Here is a 22162-nt window from a genome sequence, read left to right as displayed (position 1 = left end):
GGGAAGCGCGTCTCTGCGAGAGGTGGACGGAGGTCCAGTCAAGAAGGTCTGGCCGACTACAACTCGCAAGCTCCTCTTGAAATCGCGAATAGACCGGGCGGTTGTAATGCGCGTCGGCGAGCGCGCCAAGCAAAACCCGCGGCATCTGCGGCGCTCTGGCCACGCGGCCTTTGCTCCCTCGTCCGCACCACCACCACCTCCCTGTCTCGTCCTCCAGTCCGTCCAATCAACGTCTCGCCGTCTCTGAACACCATCCTCGCGCTCGCACAACTGCGATCCTGTACCCCATAATCTCCCCTCCCGCCGATCCGCCTCGCCTAATTCTTCGGCTGCTTCCATTGCCGCCACGTGCGTCGCCCACCGTCCACGCTCTCTACGCCTCAAGCACAAGCACTCGCGGCCGTCTCGCTCTCCTGTGGACGTGCCCAGACTCGCGCTAGCCGCATGTGCATGAGCCCATAGTTCGTCCGCACGAGGAGCCACGCTTCCTCCGTCGCGTTGACCTGTCCTTTGCACCGGTGAGTGTTGAGCTGCGTGTTCTTTGCTGCTGGCATGCACTGAGGACGGACCAGCCTCGCAGCAGACGTCATGAGCGGAACCGAGCACCACGAGGCTGCACAGTCCGCGGGCTCCGCTAGCACTGGCCCGCTGCCGTCTCCAGCGGCCACGCGGCGCCAGTCTGCGCCACGGCTCGTAGCACCGCTGCACGTCGCCAGCGCACGCAGCCGCAACAGTCCTCGTGCTCTTTCGAGCCCACTCAGCGACGACGGTTCTCTTGCGCTGTCTGGGTCGGGCTCAGGCTCGGCGTCGCTGCCTGCTGGCTCGGATGCGGCGTCGCTCGGGGCCTCGCGCCCGTCGCCTGAGCCCGAGCGGCGCATCCCGGTGTACGTGCGCCTCGTGCCGCGCGACCTCTGGCTGCGCATGCACATTGACCTGCGCAGTACCATGGGCGCCGTCAAGGATGCCGTTCTGGACCGCGCCGGCGTGCCGCATGCCGATCCGACGCTGAGTCCGCACTTCTTCGAGGAAGTCACCGGGGCCGCCGCGGCCGGGACCGCGACGAAGAACGGCGTCGTGATCCCGGCAGACCCGGGCGTGCTGCCCAAGGTATTCATCGCGCGCAAGGCCGGCTACTCCGGCTCTTCAGATGCGCCAGACATCGCCTCGCTCGCAGATCTCGCCGTCTCCGCCGAGTCGGCCAGTGCGCGGCAACGTGCCAAGGCAGCGTCTGCGGCGTCGGCTGCGCGCGCCATCCTGGGCGGCGATCCCGGCCGCGGTGGCCCTGGCAGGCTCGGGCCCGTGGGTGTGAGCATGTCATCGTCGCTCTCGACGTCAAGCGCAGATTCCTCCAACCTGCTGCCGCAAAGCAAGGCGGTGGGCAAGCGGGCAGCCTCGCCGCGCTCGTTCGAGAGGCCAGCCATGGTGTCGAGGGCATCCTCGCCGATGGTAGACACACTGGGTGTCAGCTCAGTCACGACTGCGCACCGCACTCCACGACCAATGGCCAGCTTCTCCGCGCTCGGCGCGGCTACAGCAAAGGACGGGCCCTCCTCGAGTCACTCCCAGACGAATCTGGCGAGCCTGCCCGGCAGCCCGGCAAGCGTGCAGACGTCTCGCAATGCGGCAGCTGGCTCTTCAAGCCCTACACCGCAACGCGCGACGGATCCGCGCGCATCATCGCTGGTCACGCTCGGCGGCTCGCCCGCGCTTCCAGCAGCTCGCTCTGCGTACCTCGACTACACACAGCACGGTCTTCCGGGCAACGTCGAGGCGCTACGGCTCGAGCAGGAGGCGCTCGCACGCTCTCGCGCGCCGCTCCACGTTGCTCCCGCCATGACTGCCTCGACTAGTGTTGCCAGCACGTCTACAAGCACAGATGCCAGCCTGCGCAGCCCATCGTCGGAAGAGGGCATGCGTCTTGTACGCCTGAGTGCTGCTGCAAAGCTGCGCCAGGCCGGCGTGCGATCGCCGTTCGACTCGGAGGAAGAGGATCCGCTGGAGGGCTCCACCAGCGAGGAGGAGGATCTGTGGAGCGTGGCCGAAGGAGGCACTGGCGCGGCAGACGAGGACGATTCACGCTCTTCCATCTCCATGTCCTCGTGCAACGACGGGGACGGACTGCGCACGCGCGACGAGTCCGTGCTCTGGGGCACGCAGCTGGAGGAGGCGATGGAGCGGCGTGCTGCTGAGCAAGCAGCCGATGCAGCAGGAGCTTCGCGCGAGCAGCTTGCGCACCTGCAAGTGGATGCAGTCCGCCGCTCCAGCACCGCGACGGGTCAGTCCTCGACATCCAGCAACTCGGGTCGGCACAAGGCGTCTTCGGAACGCATGCGCTCAGGCACCATTACCGCCGCAAGCGCTCTTGCTGCGCGTGGCGGGCCAATTGCTCTGCCCGAAGAGCAAGACGCGCCCACGCCTCACTCTGCAAAGGTGCCAGTCCCGGTACGCAGCTCGAGCGCGGGCTTGTCCGAGCCCTCCTCGCTGCCATGCGGCGACGGCGGCGAGCCTGCCTCTCTGGACAGCGTAATCAGCCTTAACGCCGCAGCATCGGTCGAGCCGAGCTCCATGCCCGAGCCGGCCAAGGCGCTCCTACGCGGTGGGCGCATCGCCGGCATCCAGCTCGACGAGATCTCGGCTTGGGACAAGGCGACGCATCCGCTCTCGTCTCGCTTCTCCGTCTACTCCTTTGCAAACGGCCACCTGATGGAGGACTGGCGCACAGTCGCTGCCTTCCGTCTGCGACCATTCGAGCTGCTCGAAGTGCAGTTGGCACGCCCGCGCGATCGTATTCACCTGCCGCGCACGGGCGAGGCGAACATGGCCATCATGTCCGAGGAGGCCGTCTCGCGCAGAAAGCGTGCCGAGACGGCATCGAACGCAGTCGTCGCGGCGGCTGCAGCGAGTGGTGCTACGGGCGCCGCTCTTTTGCGTGCCGCACCGACGTCTGCGCCAGCGCCCAATGCGAACCCGGCGCTCGACGAGCGCTACGTCGAGCCGTTCAGCGAGGGCTGGTACTATGTCCTGAAGCCCGGCAGCGGCTCGTCCAAGGCGCAAAAGGCAGGTCTGGGCATGTGGAAGCTGCGCTGGGTCGTCATCCGCGGCTGGTCGCTGTCGATTTTTCGCCAAGCCCCCACGCGCTCCTACCTCGGCACGTCCAACGGCGTGTCCTCGTGGCACCTCAGCGCTATCAAGTGGGCTGCGACCGAGCGCGCCGACGGCGCCACCAACCCGCCGTCGGCTGGCCGACAGCTGGCGAGCGAGAGCATCACGATTGCATTCAGCACCGCCGTCGTGTCGGACTACAGCATCGACGAGGCTGAGTTCGCCGGGCGCAGCAGCGTGACGCTGCGTGCGCTCTCCGAGTATGACCACCGCGCGCTGTTCAACATTGTCGCACGCGCATGCTGCCGACACAGCGGCAGCGCCCCGGATGCGGAGACCGGGCTCGACATCGAAGCCTGGCGCCGGCGTGCGATCGCTCGCGCAACCATCGCCGGCCGCGGTGGCACTGTCCAGCCCGGCAAGGCGGGACGCCGCGCGGGCCGCAATGCCTTGGCCCGCGCGCGACTGCGGCCGCAGGGCGTGAGCCGCGCGTTCGACGACGCCGACAGGTGGAGCAGCGGCAGCGAGGAGGAAGCCTCTGCGCACCCTGTGCCGCCAGCTGTCTTGCCCAACGTCTCTGCCTCGAGTCTCTCGTCCCCACCGTCCAAAGCGGAGCTGAACGGTCCGCTCGCCGCTGGCGGCGCGCCTCCACGTACTCCTCCGCCCTCCACCAGCAAGATGCCGTACGCTCCGCCGCCGCCGCCGCCCGTCGACAGCAGCCCGATGCAATCCAGTCCGTCGAGGTCGCTGATCCGCATGCGCGGCTTCTCGCTCTCGCGCAACGGCCGCCAGCAAGCCTCGGTCGACCACGCCGACTCATCGAGCAACTACTCGCCCTCCGGCACGCCGGCGGGCTCGCCAGCGCGCCCGATGCGCAACTCTGGCGGCCCGCTGCCGCGCCCGCGCGGCGAGAGCCTCAGCGCGGGCAGGTCCGGCTCCCTGACGTCTCCGTGGACTGGCGTGCAGGCACGAGACTTTGCCCACGCCGGCGCCTCGGCGACCAACTCTCCGCCTGCCCTGCCTGTTATGCCGCCTCACGCCGGCGCCGAGCGTAGGCAGCAGCAGAAGCCCGAGGCGCCTCCGAGTGGCCCCGGCACGCGGGCACGCTCTCACACCGTGGGCCTGTCGCCGAGCGCTTCCAGACCGCGGCACCAGGCACGCGACGATGCGCCTGTGCGTTCAGACAGCCCCTCGCCCAGCGAGTCGGGCAGCTACGCCGCGCTGCGCCAGTTCCTCGAGTCTGCACCGCCCGCCGACATCGTCGCCCGCGCATCATCGAGCACACCGCCACGATCCTCGTCGCGCGCGGGTGGCACGAGCGGCGGCGGCGGCCTCTTCCGCTTCCGCCGTAATCAGGGCTGAGGCCAGGTCGAGAAGAAGTACTACATTAGCACGCCACACCCCCACACAACCGTAATATCTCGCGCCCGTCTAATGGATGCCTAGTCACAGAAGCGTAGTTGTGTGCTGCAGGACTGGAGCTCCGGTGCCGCGCGCGTCACGCCCAGGCGCCATCACTTGTTCTTGCGATGCTCGGGCGCGTGCGTCACCTCCCAGTCGCAGTGCACAAAGGCGCGCTCGACATTGGGCAGCGCCTCGAGGCGGTCCTGCAGGTCCTGCGAAACGTCGTGCGTGAGGTGCAGCGGCGCGTTCTTGTCCATGACAAGGTCGACCTCGACGACGTAGTTCGGCCCGCTGTGGTACGCCTTGATGCTGTCGATGCTGCTGATGTGCTCCGAGTGCAGCAGCGCGTTGTACGTCACGAGCTGGTAGAACTCGGGCGGCGCCGAGATGCCGCACAGCTCCTTGAACTCGCCCAGCGCCGTGCGCGTCCACACGACGATGATGCCGATGGAGATGACCATGGCGCCCGCGGGGTCAAGCCACCAGACGATCTTGGCGCCGGCGGCCGACGTGAAGATACCGAGGCCGTTGATGAAGAGGTCGTTGCGGCAGTCGATGTAGAGCATCTCGAGCTGCGAGCTGTACTTGCGGAAGCCGTAGTTGATCACGGCCAGCAGCGCCTTGACGGCGAACGCGACGCCAACGGCGACGATCGAGGGGATGTAGAGCTCCGGCTTGTCGTTTGGGTCGTGCGTCGCGAGCGCGCGGATCGACTCGACGACGAGCACGAGCGAGACGGAGAGCATGATGGCCGAGTATGTGATGTTGCCGGCGTTGGTGAGGCGCGAGCCGCCGGCGGGCCACTTGCGCTCGTCGAGCCGCTCCGACTTGCGGTGGAGCCAGTTGAGCAGCACGTTGGCGAACGGATCAAAGACCGAGTCGGACATCGTCGCGAAGAGCGAGAGCGAGCCCGACGACACGGCGGCGTACAGCTGCAGGCCGGCGAGCGCGAAGTTTGCCACGATGTTGGCGTAGATGAGGAGCTTGATCTGCAGCACGAGCCAGCGTCAGCAAGGTGCACGGCGTCGCGAGAACGGCGAAGCTGCCTTGCGTGCTCGGCCGTGCCTGCATCTATACGCCTGCCACTCGTGCCGCCGACTCACACTGCCGCTGACGCTGGCCATCTCGTCTGCATCCTCGCTGGCATGCTGGTGCATGGGCTTGAGCAGGCGCTCGATGTGCAGGTTCTGCTCGTCGTAGAAGTGCTTCATCTTGCGCTCGGCACGGCGGCCCGTCGAGACGCTGGGGCGCCGGCGCAGGTCCTGCTCGGTGACGAGGCGCGAGCGCAGCAGCAGCGGGTCGCTCTCCTCGTATGCCGGCGTCACGGGCGCAGCGCCGCCCTCGCTGCGCTGCGACAGCACGGGCGCCAGCGGGTGCGACGAGGCCATGTGGCGCGACGAGGTGCGCTGCAGCGTCTCAATGGGCGACACGGGCCGCGGCGCTGCGGCGGCGGCGGCCATGCTCGTGGGCGCGGTGAGCTCGATGTCGCGCTCGTCGAGCGGCGAGAGCGGCGGCGACACGCCCGGGTGGTGCGGCGTGGCGAGGTCGCCGGCGCTGCTGCTGCCGGGCAGCGAGCCGCTGACGCGCGCCACCGTCGAGCTGATGATGGCCGAGGACATGGTGCGTGGGTGGTGGAGCGCCCTGGGCGGCGCAGGTGGTGGTCGGGAGCAGAGAAGCGGTGATCAGTGAAGCGGCGGCTGTCGCCGTCGTGCGCAGCCAAATCGGGCACCGAGAAGTCGCCGACGTGCGCACGGGCGCAGCAGCTGCGGCCGTATCGCGGCGAGCACAGCCCGCCTTCACGGCGCAACCCCCGCCGGGCCCGCGCCAAAGATGCGCCGGCGGCTGAGGGATGCGCTCATCGTGGCGATGGTCGCTGCGCACGACGCTGACGGACAGCGGATGCATCGCTGTGCGCAGGCTGAGGAGCGATGGTGACCCGGCCTGCGAGGACGGCACTCGACTGCCCCTTGACAGGTGTGGGCGCCAGACGTGAGTATGCCGCCTGCGCCTTTCTTTTGCGCGCTGCAGCGAGAGCGCCGTCCGGCAATCTCGCCGTGCGGCGGGCCGGCGCGAAATGCGCTCCTCCTCACATCCCTTCACTTTCCAGATGAGCGCGATAGAATAGATGAGCATTCCGCACGCAGCTCTAAGGCTCTGTGCGACCACAGATGACAGTCACGCCCAGCGCCTTGCTCTTGAGCGTCAACACGTAGCCCGCCGCTGCCAGCCGCTGCGCATCTTCGAAGCACACCACGTCGCCGTGCGCGACGACGAGGCTGATGACGGGATGTGCCGGCTGCCCGGGCATCGCGGACGCTCGGCGCGAGAGGATCAGGCCGAGATCGCTGCCGAAGCTGCACAGGGAAGGAGTGTCAGCAAATTGCTGCGGCAGAGCCACCTCTGGCCTCGCCTCGACTGACTGCGCGATGCTGCCGACGCAGCTGTGTAACGGCACGTCCTGGCTCATGCCCGAGATCACCAGGAACGCAGCCTCATTGTGCGGCAGACGCCGCTCCTCCTCGGGGCACAGGGCTCGGCCTGCCAGCTCGTCGACGGCGAAGACCGTGTCGAGGAAGATGCCGCGCACCTCGTCGAGCGGCGTGTAGGGGACGCGCAGGAAGTTCTCCGTCCGAGTGCTCGCGGAGCCGTGGAAGGCCGCCGTGAAGAACGGCGACAGGACACCGTCGAACAGATGACGGCGGTACGGCACGCGCTCCTTGAGCAGCTTGCGCAACAGGCTACTGGCCTTCTCCTTGACGTCGCCGCTGGACAACAGGTGCCAGACGCGCGTATTTGGCTTGCTGGCATCGCCATCTTGCGCCGCGAGTGCGATGTCGTAGCGCGGGATCTTGACGTGGTCTGACCAGACCTGCAGTGTCCGCTGTACGCCCACACCCGACTGCCACATCGCTCTGCCGTTGTCCATTCGCGGGCCGGAGTAGTCGATGCGCATGCGGCCAAAGTCAACGTCGCGCGCCACGAGGAGCGGCAGCGCCTTGTGGTCGATCTGGCACGCGGAGATCAGCCGTGTGTGCCAGAGCAGACTCTCGCTAGCTGCTGAAGTACTCACATTGCATCGCTCGCACCGCCAACCCTTCCAGTGTCTGCGCACGATGATCTCGCCGCATCGCAGGCAGCGGACTGCAGAGCAGAGCATGGGCACCGGGCTGCCAAAGGCGCCCTGTGACTGCACTGTCGGCGGGTCGATGAACACAGGAGGACCTCTGAGCGGTGCAAGCCTCGTCAAGGCACCAGACGACGATGCGGGCGCCCATCCCGGCTCGCCTTGAGTTGCACCTGCGAGCCAGAAGTTCCCCGGCGCATCGTCCCAGTCGAGCTGCAGCTTGAACAGATCCTTGCCCTCCTCCTTGCAGAGCTGCGGCCTGTGCTCAGCAGCTGAGATTGCAGAAGGCGTTCCCATCAACTCACCTTGCTGCTGGCCACGACAAAGCGTCCGACCATGGCGATCGTCATGTCAGGTGGCAGAGCACACGGCAGGTCCAACAGATCCTGCTGGACCACCGGCAGCGCCGCGTCGCTCGCACGTGGCTTCGGCGTAGGGTCGTAGTCCGGCGGACGTCGCGCAACAGGCGTTCGCGACGGACGGCGGTCGGTGGGTTGCTTTGCGACGCTCAAGCTACGCCTGATGAACACGCTTACTTGACTCTGGTGCTGCTGGCTCCTCAGCAAAGCTCCAGGCACCGTTTGATCTGGAGGAGGAAGTGTCGGCTCTCAGCGTGGCTGAGAGAGAAGGCACCGGACCCTCTCACCTCCGATCGCAAACTGCAGCTGCTTCAGCACTGCAGCTGGGCCTTCCTCTGCGTCTTGAGCACATGCTGGAGACTCTCCATCGGGCAGCTCGCATCGTGGGTTCACCTTGCTGAGATTCGAGTTAGGCACTGTACTCACGTGAGCACAAGGCCGGGAGAGCATCTCACATGCTGATTCTCAAGGCAGAGACTCGCTGTCCGTCTCGTTTCGGCCAGCTGTCGACGCGCACTCGCCGCGGATCGAGCAGAATCGAGCGGGCGAAGAGGCCTGGAGAGATGAAGACAAAGTCTTTGGCGGGGTATGTCGGCGTTGCGGCGATGAACGCCGCTTCGTCCTGCACAGCAGTATTCAGCTTTGGAACAGCGCAGCTCCCCAATTGACCCACGCTGGCCCAGCCTTCGGGTCTGCCTGCCGGGGGCCGGCGCTCGACCGGCGACTTCCGCTGAGGCGGGCACGGAAACGGACTACGACGCGCCGCGGTAGCCTTGGACGTACTGGCCTCGGCAGCTCCGAGCTCGCGCAGGAGCCCTTGTGGGCCGTGCGCGAGCGACGCAGCGTGTTGCTCCGCGCTTGATGATGAGCCGTGCCAGGCAGGATCGACAGGGTACAAGGGCTCAGGCGAGGGACTGCGCCTTGGCGGCGAGATTGCCCGGCCAGGCCGTCTCGGCGTCGCTTGCGCGATGATGGCCAGACCAGCTGGCTCATTTGATGCCGCTCCCTGCAATTGCAGCGGCGGACTTCTGCTTAGCCGTGGCCTGTCTGGCAATGGCTGATCCGCATCACCCTCCGTTCGACCAGAAGAGCTTGCCCCTGGCTGCACGCCCGCCGCCTGATGCAAGCGTTCGTGCACGGCGCTTGAGCCGAGTGAGTCGTCGACACACGCTGCCAGCTGCGCTTCCTTCCACTCCTTGCCGCGCTTTGCGTGCTTGCTGGACGACGAGGACTTTTTGACGGCCTGCCTGACCGCGGCGTCAGGACTGGCGCCGGTGAGCGGGATGGTGACGTCGACGCGCGGCTTTCTCTTCCTCTTCTCGCTGCTGTCACCGGCATCTGCCTTTCTCTTCTGCCCTTCATTCGCAGATGGAGCGGCTGACGTCTGCGGAGCCTTTGAGCCCTGCGCGGTAGGCTTCTTGACGGGCTTGGCTTTGCGCTGAGCTTTCTTCAGCTTGGCCGTCAGCTCTGCGTCGCGCTTGAGCTTCTTCTTCTCGAGCCTCGTTGCAGCAAGCCGCAGAGCATCGGAGTGGTCTTTCGGAGCGGCTTGAAGTGGCGCTGGAAGCGGCGCAGTGCTCGCGGGCCGTCGTCGACTTCGCAGACCGTTGACATCACTCTGAGCCCGTGCGATAGCCAATAGGTCGGCTTCCGAGACAACGTCCTCTGCCGCAGCCGCGGGAGCAGCGTATCCCGGATCGACGCGCTTGAAGAGATTAGGAGTGACTAGCTCATCGATGGTGAGCATCGGACGACCCCGATGTATCGAGCCGGACGGTCCTGCCGCCGAGGCTGCGCGAGAGGGCCCGGCCACGCCGGACGCCGCAGCGGCGGGTGCAGGCGGCGGCTGAGAAGCAGCAGACATGATGTTCTTGATGCGCCCGCTTTCAGACGGCATCAACGGCGCGTCGCGCGCGTGCCGTCGCGCCAGAGCCGACCTCCCGCAGCTCTGTCGCCCGCTCGTGCAAGCTGCAACGTGCTCGTGACGGCCGAGAGACCGATCTGCGGCCCGAGAGGCGCTGCAGAGTGAGAGAGGACGACTCGGACGGAGGTGTGATGGTCGGGACACAGGGGCTTTTTCGCCCGCGCGCCGCTGGCGAGTCACCCGCAAAGTGCTCGGTGCGGTGCCTGGGCCGCTCTTTCTTTTGCGGGCGCCGCGCCCGAAATCAGCGCAGGCGCGCCAGGGCCGCCCGATCCGCTCCCAGCGGGCGTGATGCTCGTCCACACTTGCTCTCCTCAACGGCTGAAGCCGATCAGTCCGGATGCGGCCTCCATCCTCGCAGAGGAGAAGGCAACTTCTCGCACCCGCTCGAACCTGCACCACGCCCGGCCGCACGCACTAGCCTCAGACACACAAGCGGGCGAGGCCAGCAGCAGATGGAAGGCATGTCATAAGGTGGGAAGCGCGCTACAGGACGGACAGCAGGGAACCGGTCAGAGGGCCGGGCACGCAGCAGCGCACCGGCAGGCCGTCTACCAGAGGCGCGTCTCGAGCAGCAGGTCGTTCTCGGGCTGCAGGCCAATGCAGGCGCGCATGAAGTTGGTCACCGCCGAGCGCTGGCGCGCCAGCGAGTTGACGACGTCCGAGCCCGGCTTGACGACGGGCGCCTTGAGCGAGTAGCTGAGCAGCGAGAGGACCGAGTAGAGGCTCTGGAACTCCTCATCGCCCGCCGGCGCCTCGGCCTCGGCGCCGGTGCGCGCGGCGTACGTGACGCGCGTGCACAGCTCGGCCATGATGGCCAGGTCGATGAGCAGCGGCGAGGCAAGCAGCGAGTCCTCGCACAGGTTCGTCAGGTAGATGCGGTTGCGGCCGCCGAGGCACAGCTCGCTCGTGTAGTCGTCCATCGCCACCTTCTGGTCGCCGACGGCGGGCAGGTGCTTGATGACGACGATGTGGTCGGGGTGCTCGCCCTTCTCGGCGACGGCCTTGGCGCTCGCCAGCTTGTCCGTGTCGGCGGCGCGCTTGTACAGCAGGTGGTTGGCGTACACCATGTCGTCGACGACGCTCGCCTTGCTGATCTCCTTGCTGCGGAACTGGCGCGCCGACGACAGGTTGTAGCCGTCGTTGTTGCCGAGGTGGTTGTAGCTGCTGATGCCGAGCGGCTTGATGCCGGCGTTGACGAGGAAGTCGGCGAGCACCGACTTGACCTTCGTCTGGCCCGTCTTGAGGTCGTCGCCGCCGATGAAGGCGCGGTGGCGCTCGGCCAGCTCAATGGCGCCCGGCACAAACGTGTTCTGCGGCGCGCCGTTGATGTAGGGCGCGTTCTCGAGGATGCACGCCACGGCGAAGATCGTCGACGGCGACACCTCCTCGTGGTTCGCCTTGATGGCGGCGAGCAGGTTGTCGGCCGTGTCGTTGACGCCGGGGATGATCTCGGCGTAGCGCTCCGTGTTGGCCGTCCACACGACGATGATCTTGTCGAGGCCGTGCGCGGCCTTGAAGTCGCGGATGTCCTTGCGCAGGTGCTCGACGTGCGCGGCCTTGTCGTCGCCGGGGATCACGTTGTCGGCGCGCGCGCCCTGGTTGGCGGCAATGAAGTCGGGGTAGTACACCGAGGGCAGCGGCTTCATGCCGCTGAGCATCGGCGCAATCTGGCGCTGCAGGTCGTAGTCGAGCACCTTGGCGCGCGTCATCGACTCGGCCATGTTGAGGCCGCTGATGTCCCAGCCGCCGAGCACAAAGTCGTTGGGGTGCACCGTGGGCAGCACGTTGCTGAAGGGCACGTACACGTCCTTGCCCGTCTCGGGGTCCATGCCGAGGCGCACCGTCGACGCGCGCACGAGCGAGCCGTAGTAGTTGGGCGTCTGCAGGCCGTCCTTGTTGTGCCACGTGATGTTGTGCTTGTTGGCGAGGATGCAGGCCGAGATTGTCGTGCCGTTGTTGCCGCCCCAGCCGACCATCATGAGGCCAGTCTTGGGCACGCTGGAGGCATGTGTGAGCATGCAGCGTCTGGCACACCTCTCCGCACGACTCACCGCGTCTCCGTCTTGAACTCGTACTGCGCCGTGACGGGCTTGGCGAGGAACTCCGTCTTGCCGGCGGCGTTGACGCTCTTGGTGACGTGCGTGTTGTTGTACTCGTAGCGCGACCTGATGGCGTCGGCCGTGTACGAGACATTGGGCGACTCGACGCGAATCGACTCGGTGTCCTCGTGGCGTGCCGCCGTGGGGTTGATGGGCGCCTGCTGCTGGGCGTGGCCGTTGCCGTTGCCGTTGGCGGCCGTGTGCGAAGCGACGGGAGCCATGGTGAGAAGAGGTGGTGGTAAGGTAGAAAACGTGTGTGTCGCGGGCGGGAGGTTTAGTGTGAGGCTAAGGGGGCCGGGCTACAGTGTTTGTTGCCGCGGTGGGTGTTGTCTGCGGAGAGGAGGTCAGCAAGGGTGCAGCTGCGGCGAGAAGACGCGGCACACTCACGGCTCGAGCAGAGGCTGTTGGCGAACGTGCTGGGCAACGAGCGCTCTCTGAATCTCGAGAGCGAGAAGAGAGGGGTGTGCGGTGAGGGGCGAGGGCTGTGCAGGTGCTGGTGCGAGCTGGTGGGCTGTGAGGCTGGTGCGGAGGTGGTGGTGGGGGCGCAGGCGGCGCCAGGCGATAAGCGGCGCGCTCTTAAGGGAAGAACCGGGTGCCCGGGCGGGCGGTGCCACGCGGGCCGGGCAGCAGCGCCGCCGTAAGCGAAGAAACAGCCGCCTGCGCCGTGCGTGCCTTCAACACGCCCCAAGCGGCGCAAACGCAGCGCAAAGGCGCGGCCGCACCGCGCATGAGCCGAAGCAGCGCAGCATCAGCGCTCTCGCGGCTGCTCCGCGCCGGCCCTGAGGCTGACGCCGTGCTCCTCCTCTGCCGCACCCTCCCTGCGCCTGATGCGTCCCTCGCAGGCGGGCGATCTCGCGTGCATCCGCGGAGCTGCGGACGCACGCTTTGACGTGCGCCTGCTCTCGGCGTGCCGTGCCTCGCTGCGCCGCACCTGCATGCGCCTGCAGCTCGCTGACGCTTCTCCTTGCACGCCGGCGGCCAGCGCAGCGGCAGCCTTCCTCTCGCGCAGGCTCTGAATTTTTGCTCATCTCCGCAGCCGTCGATCCTCCGTCTCCTCCGCCGCCACGCCGCCGCCACGGGACTGGCAGCCGAGCCGTGCAGCGGGCCAGCGCTTCCGCTCCTCCGCCCCTCCGCTGCCGCCCTGCCTTGTCATGCCGCCGATCCCTTCTCCAAGCTCGTGACCCTGCAGCGCCTCTTCTCGCCGTTCCTTTGCGAGAGGGGCCGAGCCGGACCGACGAGGTTGCTTAGTGCGCAGGCCCAATTTGCTGATCACTTTCGAGACGCTTCTGGCCGCAGGGGAAAGTGGATTCGTGCCTGCTCGGAGGCCGCGAGCAGGGATGAGATCGCCGCAGGCCGAGGCGGCACCCCACCCGGGCGGGCGGACGGACGGGATGGCACGGAGGGCTCGGCGGCTCATTCGAAACGGCCTCGTAGAGCGCAGCACCTCGCTGGCGAGCACCCAGCTTGATCAGACTGCTCAGCGAGGCGAGCCCCGGATTATGGATGCAAACGTGCGGGGGGCGGGGCAAGGCTGGGCCACCCCAACGAAAGGCCAAGATCAGCGGAGCGGCGGCGCGGGGCGCGGTAGCGTGCACGGTCGTGTGACCGTGCCTCGGGCCGGCCGTGCGTGAAAAATCATGAATGTGCATTCGGCCTTCGAGCCGGCGTGCGCCGACCTCGGCGCCGAAGAAGGCGCTCTCATGGGAGTGCTCCGTCCGAAAGCAGATCGGCGCACACAGCACAGCAGGCGACTCCTGCACGACGGCTGCCTTTTCCAGGAACAGCACCCAGAGGAGCTGGAGCTCAATCCAGCCAAGAACGGCACCCGGGCAGCAAAAGGGACCAGCAGAGAACAGCCAGCACGGGATATATTAGTGTGCGCAGCCGGGAGCCTCCTCGGCGACGGGCGGTGGTGAAGGGCAGCTATCGATGACGACGAGCTTGGACACCTGGCTGGGGACCTCTCTGCTCATTCGCTCAGGCACGCTGCCGCACCAGGCGGCCGACCATGTCCCTCTCGCGGCTGCGCTTGTTCGCCAGGTCGGCCTGCGCCGGGCCCTTGGTGGCGTGGAAGCGCGCCAGGCGCTCGAGGATGAGCGCCACCTTGGCCGGCTGCGCCTCGGCATACTTGGTGCTGCGCGCTCGCGCGTCGCCCACGTACTCCGAGACGGCATCGTGCAAGGGAATTGACAGCGTCTGCGGGCAGGTCTGTGAGCTGCTGGCACAGGCGGTGGAGGCCGCGAGACGCACCTGCCGGATCTCATTGAACACCGAGTCGATCGACGGGTCGATTGATGCTGCTTCGCGCGAGAGCAGCTCCACGTCGTTCGTGATGGTGCGCAGGGCCATGAGGTTGATGACGCTCGTGTCCTTGTCGAGCACAAAGTCATTCTGAGCAGAGCAGGGCGTCAGCTGGCAGCTCGGAGAGGCTCTTCGCAATGGCACGCACCAGAAGCAACGAGGCGATGGAGCCAAATGCCGAGCGGTCTGTGCGGGCGCAGGAGCGTGAGCGGACAGTCACGATGCCTCGTCGACCGTACGCACAGTGCAGCAGCTTCGTCTCCTGCGGTAGCAGCACGAGCACGCTCTCCATCATCGTCGTCAGCCAGCGCGTCATCTCGCCGACGTACTCCGGCTCCTCGGTGCGCAGGCGCGTCGGCGTCGCGTCGAACTCGCCCATCTCGACGAACTCCTTGAGCTTGGCACCGAGCGCGGCGTCGATTCGCCGCTGAGCGAGGTCCAGCGACTGCGAGAAGTGGCCGCTGGCGTCGAGACGCAGGCGACCGCCACGATGCGGCGCACGCAGTGCTGCGAGCAGAGACTCGAGCGATGTGCATGCCAGCTTGAAGTGCTCGGCGTTGACGACGATCTGCGCGATCTGCGACAGATTCGACGTCGACTCGACCGAGGCACGGATGCTGTTGCTGACCTGCTGAATGAGCAGCTCGTCGAGAGACTGGGGGGGGGGGTGGCCGTCAGCCGATCCTTCAGACTGTGCGGTCGGAGCGCCACGGACCTTTTTGAGAATGTCGTCGATGTCGCGGTGGTACTGCGAGAAGCCGTCGGAGAACGTGTAGTACTCGTCGACGAGATGCCGGATGTCCATGCAGCACAGCGGATACGTCTGAGAGAAGGGCAGCGCCAGCGGGAAAGGTTGGCTGACGGCAGCAGCAGGTCAGCCACGGACCCGGAACAGCGTCAGTGCCCAGACTCACCTGCGCAGCACGTCTGCGTCGCCTGGCTTCAGCCAGCATACATTGAGCACCTTGCCGAGCTCCTCGGCGTTCTCGACGATCATCGGTTGATGCTCCGTGTCGCGCACAGCCTGCGGGGGCGTGTCAGCTTTGCAGGACCGCGCGTATGGCTGCGGGCCAAGCTCACTTGCTGGAAGTCTGCTGAGAACCGGTCTCGCAAGAGATGCGCATAGCGCTCAAAGAGCGTCAACAGTAGCGCGTTGAGCTTCGCCACAGTGAAGGAGTAGCCCTGCGAGCGCCGTCAGCCCTGCAGCGATGCCTCGCGGCCCTCGGCCACTCACCTCGAGCGTCATGATGAACGTCTGGATCACCGCCTTGGTGCTCACGAATACCTGCGTGTCGCGGCAGTCGCGCAGCCCGACGCTGACAATGTCGACGACGCGCTCGCACATGTTGTCCCATAGGTCGTCCACCTCTGCCTCGGAGCGGAAGCCTGGCGGGCTCGTCTGCAGCACGTGGTGCTCGACGAGGAAGAAGCCAACGACCTCCTCGAGCAGCACTGGGAACGTCGGATGTGCCGGGTCGAAGGACAGGCCCTGTGAAAGGAGCAGGTTCGCTTGCGCCTGCAGACAACCAGTCAGCCTGTCGTGCGGCAGCAGTCACGTCGGTAGACTCACACGGCGGTCCTCCTGGTAGCTGGTCTGCAGCTGCTCGCGCAGGTCCATGGCGTCGTAGATGTGCACGCACTGGTACAGCGGCCGAAAGTCGATGCGCACCTCCTCGTTGTCGACGAAGTTGTCTGAGGCAAGGCCTCGAGGTGAGCCAGGAGTCGAGCGCCGCCACGGGCCAGACTCACACTCCACGCGCTCGTTCACCACAAGCTCAATCGGACTGTTGACCTTGGCGAGGCTGAGCATGGCGTCCTTGCCGCTCTTGATGCGCCAGCGCTTCTGCCGCGCCTCCATGGCATCGAGGGCGAGCTTGCCGACCTTGCCGCCCTTCAGACGCACCTCGTAGAGCCACTCCTTCATCTCTTGCGTCACGGCGGTTCGTACAGAATCGCGCATCGCGGGCATCGACTCGAGCATGTGGCGTGCGAATTCGTGATGCAGCACGGGCTTGAGATGCACAGTCTGCAGCTCTTCGAGTGACTACCACAGCGCTGTGAGCGATGCTCGCAAGGCGCCGCACTTGCCACCTGCACTCACACGCAGTGCGGCGTAGTATCGCTTTGACTCGATGAGGCCGTCCACCCGGCTAGCCATGTCCAGCACACGCAGGCAGAGTTGGAGCGTTTCGATGGCGTCGTCGACGTTCTGTGCCACTCTCCGCGTCTCGGCCAGCGCCTTTTTCTAGAGCGGCATGGGTAGCCTCAGCGGGGCTGCAGACCTGGCCACATCGCCGCGGCCACTGACCTTGCCTTTGAGGCTCTCGCCGCCCGCCTGCACCTCTTCGTTCAGCTCGCCGATCCGATGTCGCAGTGAGACAGTGCCGCTGCGGACCTTGAGCAGCTTGTCTGTGGCAGTGACGAAGTCCTGCAGCCTGTGTGAGCCTTGGAGCTGGCGGAGATGCGACGGACGCTCGTGCATCTCGCCTCAACATTCGGGCCACTGTCGGCCCAGGGTGGTCTACGGACGCTCGAAGAGCGACCCTCTCCAGCTTTTACTACTACACGCCCGTCTCGCGCCTGTAGCACTCACCTGATGGTTGCCCTCACAGACAGCCTCGATCTCAGACTCCTTCTCCTGCACAAAGGCATGCAGGCGGCGCAGGAACGCATCGCTCTGCCCTGCCTCGTCCAGGCTCTTGATGATGGGACCCAGCTGCTCGAGGTTCTCTGACTCGGCATCGAGGTCGCTGAAGAGCGTCAGCTGCTGCAGCTGAGCATCGAGCGAGACGTGCGGCCGGACACGGCCGCGCGACACGCCGGGCGCCATCTCGCGCGGCCGCGCCCGAGCTGGACGCAGGGGCTCAGGAAGGCGGATGCGGAATCAGGTCGGGCAACAGGCTCAAGAGCAGCGGCCCAAGTGCTGAGCGTAGCAATCGCGAGCCAGCGCGATGCGCAGAGGCGCGCGAGGCCGACACGCCGAGGAAGCGGGCAGGACGGCGCGAGCCGAGAGAGAGCTGCTGAGGCCCGGAGGCCGAGCGCAGAGCTGGAGTGGGCTGGTGGCGCGAAGTGGCCGCAGGCAAGAAACGCTGAGCGAGCGGTACAAAGGAGATGTGCCGCGGTGTGACGAGGATGGTGGAGAGAGGAAGGAAGCCACGCCTCTGAGGCTCGTCGTGTCATGCGCTGCCTTGCGCTCGCAAGGCAGAGGCGGTGCACGAGCCACTACGCGTGAGCTTGGGGCGCCGCACTGGCAGCTGGCGCCGCGCGGCGCGCGCCGTTCAGGTTCGGGCGTCCTTCTCGCCCCCCGCCCTTGCCATCCGCCGGCATCGTGCAATCAGAATGCTTCGCAAGTCCAAGGTCAAGCCTACTGCTGGTTCAAGCAGGCCGTAGTGCAATCTGCTGCGCAGCGTACAGATTCAAAGAACGCGAGCAGACAACTAATAGTACAGATGCAGCATTGCGAGGACAGCGAAAGGGACAGACAGCAATGGCCCGGCCCGACTAGCCGAAGGTCTGCGACGAGCGGCCGGCTCGCTTGACGCTCGACAGACGCCACGCATCTGGAGGGACAGCAGTGTGGTCAGCGGATGCAGGCGCCGCGCTGCCAAAGCGGACGACGCACCTTGGTCCTCGGCGTACTTGTCGAAAAGCGGCTGCACCTTCTCCTGGCGCTTGCGCTTTGAGATCTGCGTCGAGTCGGCGGTGCGGAAGTACTGCGGTGCGGAGCGTGAGCACGAGGTGCGGCATCTTTTGCTGGACGACTTACTCTTGGAGCGACCTCGACGAGCCACTTTGGCTCGATGGCGCAGACCTCGCGCATGTACTCGCTGCAGGAAGACAGTGTCAGCACGTGTGAGTGGATTGCCGGCGACACCGCAGACGCACCGCGTGGTGAGCACGACTTCGTGGTAGATGACCATCTCCGGCGGCCGGTTGAAGAGCGAGCTCGAGGGATGGATGTACACGTTGCCGCCGCCCTCGGCCAGGCACTTGTAGCCCTCCTGCGGGTCCTTCTTGGCGGCGTTGCGGAAGAAGCCAGAGCAGATGGCGCGGCGCACGCGGTTGTAGTTCTTGCCGCAGGAGATGATGTCGTGCGAGTAGCTGCGACAGGGCGTCAGCAGGCGCACGCTCGGGCACGCCGTGACCTGACACTCACCGGTCCATGATGCCGAGCAGCTGCTTGCGCACGTCCTGCGCACGGCGCATCGAGCGCCCCTGCACGTAGTTGTCCATGCACCACGGCAGCGAGAACTTCGACGCCGCCCAGCCGTTGTACACGGTCAGGAGCGTCAGGTGGTCGCCTTCGGGCTGGAAGACTGGGGACGTGAACGCGCGTCAGCTACTCGCTCCGGCCGACGCGCGCAGCGCACTCACACTTCGCCTTCTTGGCGTCGGCCTGCGCCTGCTTCTCCTTCGGCCGGTAGAACACGTTCTGCACGCTGAGCATGGCGATGATGCTGAGGCACTCCTCGCTGCAGCCGAGGTCGACGCTCGCGATGAGCATCTTGGCCTGCTGCGGCTCCATCGGGAAATCGGCCATCTTGCGCCCGAGACGCGTCAGCAGACCCTCGTCGTCGAGCGCCGACAGCGCGTACAGCGCCTCGAGCGCCGTGAGGAGCGTCTGCGCGGGCGGCGGGTCCATGAAGTCGAAGTTGATCAGGTCGTTGATGCCCATGGCCTTGAGCATCAGGATCGTCGACGCCAGATTCTGCCGCTGGATGTCCGGGATCGGGTTCGGCAGCATCTCGTTGCGGTACGCGGCCTCGGTATACAGCCGGTAGCACTTGCCTGGGCCCGTGCGGCCGGCACGACCGGACCGCTGGCGCGCCTGCGCTTGCGAGATCGGCTGCGGCGGAGACAGTGTCAGCCTCAACGTTGCAATGTGCTCTTACGCGCGATGACTCACCGTGACCACGAGACTGTCCATGCCGAGCCGTGCGTCGTAGGCATTCTGCTTCGCGAACCCCGGGTCGATGACGTAGTACACGCCGTCGATGGTGATGCTCGTCTCGGCAATGTTCGTCGCAATGACGACCTTGCGCGCGCCGGGCGGCGCAGGCTCGAAGATCTTCGTCTGCATCTCGGACGGGAGCGCCGAGTAGATCGGAAGGATGATCAGCTCGGGCACGCTCGGGCCGAGGGCGCGCATGCGCTCGAAGAGGATCTCGCAGGACGTGTCGATCTCCTCTTGGCCGGTCAGGAAGAGCAGGATGTCTCCCGGCGGCTCGGAGAGGTGGATCTGCATCACCGTGATCAGGCTGGCGTCGAGGTAGTCGCTCTCCGGCTCCTTGGTGTAGAGCACCTCGACGGGGTATGTGCGGCCGGGGATCGTGAAGATGGGGCAGTCGTAGAAGTAGCTCGAGAACTTCTCGGCGTCGAGCGTTGCTGAGGTGACGATGAGCTTGAGCTCAGGACGGCGCTTGAGCGTCTCTGATTGGCAAGCCACGTCAGCGAGTGGCAATGCGGCGAGAGCAAACACGACTCACTCTTGAGCAGACCGAAGAGCACATCGGTGGCGATGGTGCGCTCGTGTGCCTCGTCCAGCACGATGACCGAGTAGTTGCTCGCATCGGGGTCGATGAGACACTCGCGCTGCAGCATACCGTCTGTCATGTACTTGATACGCGTCTCGGGGCTGGTGCAGTCTGGGGCGATCCAGTCAGCATCGGCATGCGGCGCGAGGACTCGAGGCACGCACCTTCGAAGCGGATCGTGTAGCCGACCTCCTGCCCGACGCGGCAGCCGACTTCCTCAGCCACACGCTTGGCCACCGAGACGGCAGCGACACGACGAGGCTGCGTGCAGCCGATCTTGCCGCGGTCGGCGAAGCCCTCCTCCGCGAGGTACTGGCACATCTGCGTCGTCTTGCCGGATCCGGTGTCGCCGACGACGACGAGCACTTGGTTCTGCAGGCCGGAGCGTCAGCTTCATTGGCTTCACGCGTCATGTTGCCACTCTGCTCACGTCGCGAATGGCCTGCACGAGTTGCTCGCGCAGCTTGTAGATCGGCAGGCTCTGGCGCTGCTCCTGCATGCTCATGTTCGTGACGCGGCCAAACGTCGTCGCCTTGTTGAAGGTCTCCTTCTTCCACGCCGGCTGGTCCTGTGCCTTCTGGCCGAGCGTCTCGCCGCGCCGGTCCTGCGCGAAGGCGCGGTCGCCCTGCTGCGCCATGGGGTCGAGCCAGCCGGAGGACATGTCGCGCGTCTCTGCGTCGGCTTGCTCGTTGATCTCCTGCTGCCGCAGCTCCCGACGCTCCTTGGCGAGACTGGCACCGGCGACGGCCGCGCGGTTGAGCGTGCCGTCCGGCGCCTTGACGATCTTCACGGGCGACAGCTCCAGACTGGCGCCGGTCTGGCCGGCGAGGAACGGTGCCTCGCGCTCGTTGACCTCAATCTCCACCTCCTCGTCGGGATTGATGCCGCCCTTCGAGGCTGGCGTGAGGAAGTCCTGCTCCATGAGCTCTGGGTAGTCGCTGGCCTTGGCGACGCCAGAGGCAATGAGCTGCTTGAGCTCCCAGCGCTCCGGGCTCGTGAGGCGCTTGGCAGTGTTGCTGCCGGGCGCGTCGTCCTCGAACGACGTCGGAGCGTGCTGCGTCATGCCGCCGCCGCCGCGCTGGCCTAATGGCGCAGTGTTTGCGCCAGTCATGGCCCGCGCATTGAGGCGCTCGCGCTCTTCTGCCATCTCTGCGTCGCTCTTCAGGCGCAGATGCGGCGTGAGATCCTTGCCGGTCGCCTGGTCCACGTCCTTCATGCTCAGCCCGACGCGGCCGCCCGCGACGGACATGACCTTGACCTTGACCTGCTGCCCGCGCGTCAAGACGTCGGATGGGTGCTGTAGCCGCGCACCTCCGATTGAGCCGATGTGCACCATACCTGAGGCGTTCCATGTCAGCAACGACGCAGCTTCAGCCGCAGCGCTGTGCGCCCGCATTCGTATGCCTTAAGCACTCACCCTCGTGCCGCCCTGCCAGCCCCTCGAGCGTGACGAATGCGCCAAAGTCCTTCATGCCCGACACCTTGCCCTCGTAGATCTTGTAGATCTGCGGGCGGTCGTCTAAGGGCGCGCGTGGCCGCGCATCGCGCCCTCGAGACGACTGCGACGAGCCATAGGCGTCCCGCACCGGCGGTGGTGCGCCATACCGGTCGCCGTTGCGCGGCGGCGGGCTGCGTGACCCCCGCCGGCGCTGCTCAGGCGATGGGCTGCGCGCACCCCAGCGACGCTTCGTCGGGGCAGAGTTGCCGGCCCCGGAGCCGCGTGCACGGCCCTCGAGCTGCTCGAGGCTGCGCATCATGTCGTCGACATCCTCGCCACCTGCCGCGCCCTTGCCACTGGCGCGCGCAGCTGCGGCGGCGTCTTCTTCCCGCTCGCGCAGCGCTTGGCTGCGCTTGCGCTCCTCGGCCGTGTCCTCGCGCGGCGCCTTCCAGTCCTGATCCGGCAACGCCAGACCGGGGAACATGCGGCGCTGCCGCTCCTTCTCGGCGTCCAGCACCTTGGTCTCTGCTGCCGACGCCGACGGCCCGGCTGCGGCGGCCGAGGCCGAGCTGGCGGCCGCTGCGCTCTTCGCCTTTTTGTGCTTCGGGTGCAGCGCGACGATGATGCGGTCGAGCGACTGGACGAAAGAGTCCGGGAACTCGGCGCCGACATCATCGAGCGACTTCTTGAAGGCGGCCAGCGAGGCGGCCTGGTCGTGCAGCGAGAGGACGAACTCGGCAAGCACGCGGTCATTGATGCCGGTGTGGTTGAGGATCTCGGTGGTGATCTTGCTCACGAGCGAGAGCAGCTCGAGCTTGTAGATCTCGTCGGACTCGCCCATGCTGGGCAGTGGCGCGACGAGGCGGGGAAGGTGTGGTGG

General features: G+C 66.5%; 8 protein-coding genes across 8 annotated transcripts; 1 reads left to right on the top strand and 7 right to left on the bottom strand.

Annotated features, from left to right (window-relative positions):
• Positions 1-437: 437 nt before the first annotated feature.
• On the top strand, positions 438-4242 carry FA09DRAFT_199187 (hypothetical protein). The gene is made up of 3 exons (XM_025739429.1): positions 438-518; positions 573-3496; positions 3819-4242. The coding sequence occupies exons 2-3, from the start codon at positions 589-591 to the stop codon at positions 3851-3853; spliced, it is 2943 nt and encodes a 980-aa protein (XP_025600213.1). The 5' UTR covers positions 438-518; positions 573-588; the 3' UTR covers positions 3854-4242.
• A 223-nt stretch (positions 4243-4465) lies between these two features.
• Positions 4466-5749, bottom strand: FA09DRAFT_328078 (CDF-like metal transporter). The gene is made up of 2 exons (XM_025741633.1): positions 5610-5749; positions 4466-5495 (listed from the first exon to the last, which is right to left on the bottom strand). The coding sequence occupies exons 1-2, from the start codon at positions 5715-5717 to the stop codon at positions 4617-4619; spliced, it is 987 nt and encodes a 328-aa protein (XP_025600212.1). The 5' UTR covers positions 5718-5749; the 3' UTR covers positions 4466-4616.
• Positions 5750-6379: 630 nt separating this feature from the next.
• On the bottom strand, positions 6380-8109 carry FA09DRAFT_199121 (hypothetical protein). Its single transcript, XM_025739427.1, has 4 exons — positions 7936-8109; positions 7577-7882; positions 6917-7513; positions 6380-6860 (listed from the first exon to the last, which is right to left on the bottom strand). The coding sequence occupies exons 1-4, from the start codon at positions 7978-7980 to the stop codon at positions 6603-6605; spliced, it is 1206 nt and encodes a 401-aa protein (XP_025600211.1). The 5' UTR covers positions 7981-8109; the 3' UTR covers positions 6380-6602.
• On the bottom strand, positions 7961-10170 carry FA09DRAFT_199125 (hypothetical protein). The gene is made up of 4 exons (XM_025739428.1): positions 8663-10170; positions 8445-8611; positions 8277-8351; positions 7961-8216 (listed from the first exon to the last, which is right to left on the bottom strand). The coding sequence occupies exons 1-4, from the start codon at positions 9881-9883 to the stop codon at positions 8144-8146; spliced, it is 1536 nt and encodes a 511-aa protein (XP_025600210.1). The 5' UTR covers positions 9884-10170; the 3' UTR covers positions 7961-8143.
• A 66-nt stretch (positions 10171-10236) lies between these two features.
• FA09DRAFT_198946 (putative myo-inositol 1-phosphate synthase) lies at positions 10237-12436 on the bottom strand. Its single transcript, XM_025739426.1, has 3 exons — positions 12397-12436; positions 11962-12339; positions 10237-11908 (listed from the first exon to the last, which is right to left on the bottom strand). The coding sequence occupies exons 2-3, from the start codon at positions 12228-12230 to the stop codon at positions 10459-10461; spliced, it is 1719 nt and encodes a 572-aa protein (XP_025600209.1). The 5' UTR covers positions 12231-12339; positions 12397-12436; the 3' UTR covers positions 10237-10458.
• Positions 12437-13714: 1278 nt separating this feature from the next.
• Positions 13715-17430, bottom strand: FA09DRAFT_328075 (exocyst complex subunit Sec15-like protein). The gene is made up of 13 exons (XM_025741632.1): positions 16904-17430; positions 16619-16738; positions 16412-16555; positions 16060-16354; positions 15881-16002; positions 15545-15826; positions 15391-15492; positions 15225-15334; positions 15026-15167; positions 14554-14965; positions 14459-14496; positions 14260-14400; positions 13715-14205 (listed from the first exon to the last, which is right to left on the bottom strand). Exons 1-13 carry the CDS (start codon positions 17138-17140, stop codon positions 13987-13989), a joined length of 2364 nt encoding a protein of 787 aa, XP_025600208.1. The 5' UTR covers positions 17141-17430; the 3' UTR covers positions 13715-13986.
• Positions 17431-17677: 247 nt separating this feature from the next.
• FA09DRAFT_198856 (hypothetical protein) lies at positions 17678-18346 on the bottom strand. Its single transcript, XM_025739425.1, has 2 exons — positions 17933-18346; positions 17678-17870 (listed from the first exon to the last, which is right to left on the bottom strand). Exons 1-2 carry the CDS (start codon positions 18228-18230, stop codon positions 17812-17814), a joined length of 357 nt encoding a protein of 118 aa, XP_025600207.1. The 5' UTR covers positions 18231-18346; the 3' UTR covers positions 17678-17811.
• On the bottom strand, positions 18347-20000 carry FA09DRAFT_198851 (P-loop containing nucleoside triphosphate hydrolase protein). Its single transcript, XM_025739424.1, has 4 exons — positions 19797-20000; positions 19217-19740; positions 18685-19156; positions 18347-18626 (listed from the first exon to the last, which is right to left on the bottom strand). The coding sequence occupies exons 1-4, from the start codon at positions 19921-19923 to the stop codon at positions 18463-18465; spliced, it is 1287 nt and encodes a 428-aa protein (XP_025600206.1). The 5' UTR covers positions 19924-20000; the 3' UTR covers positions 18347-18462.
• Between the last annotated feature and the right edge of the window lie 2162 nt (positions 20001-22162).

This window comes from Tilletiopsis washingtonensis (assembly GCF_003144115.1).
Source record: "Tilletiopsis washingtonensis strain MCA 4186 unplaced genomic scaffold FA09scaffold_4, whole genome shotgun sequence".
NCBI lineage: Eukaryota > Fungi > Basidiomycota > Exobasidiomycetes > Entylomatales > Tilletiopsis > Tilletiopsis washingtonensis.
Note: the sequence above shows the minus strand (reverse complement) of the source record. Positions and strands in the feature narration are given on the sequence as shown.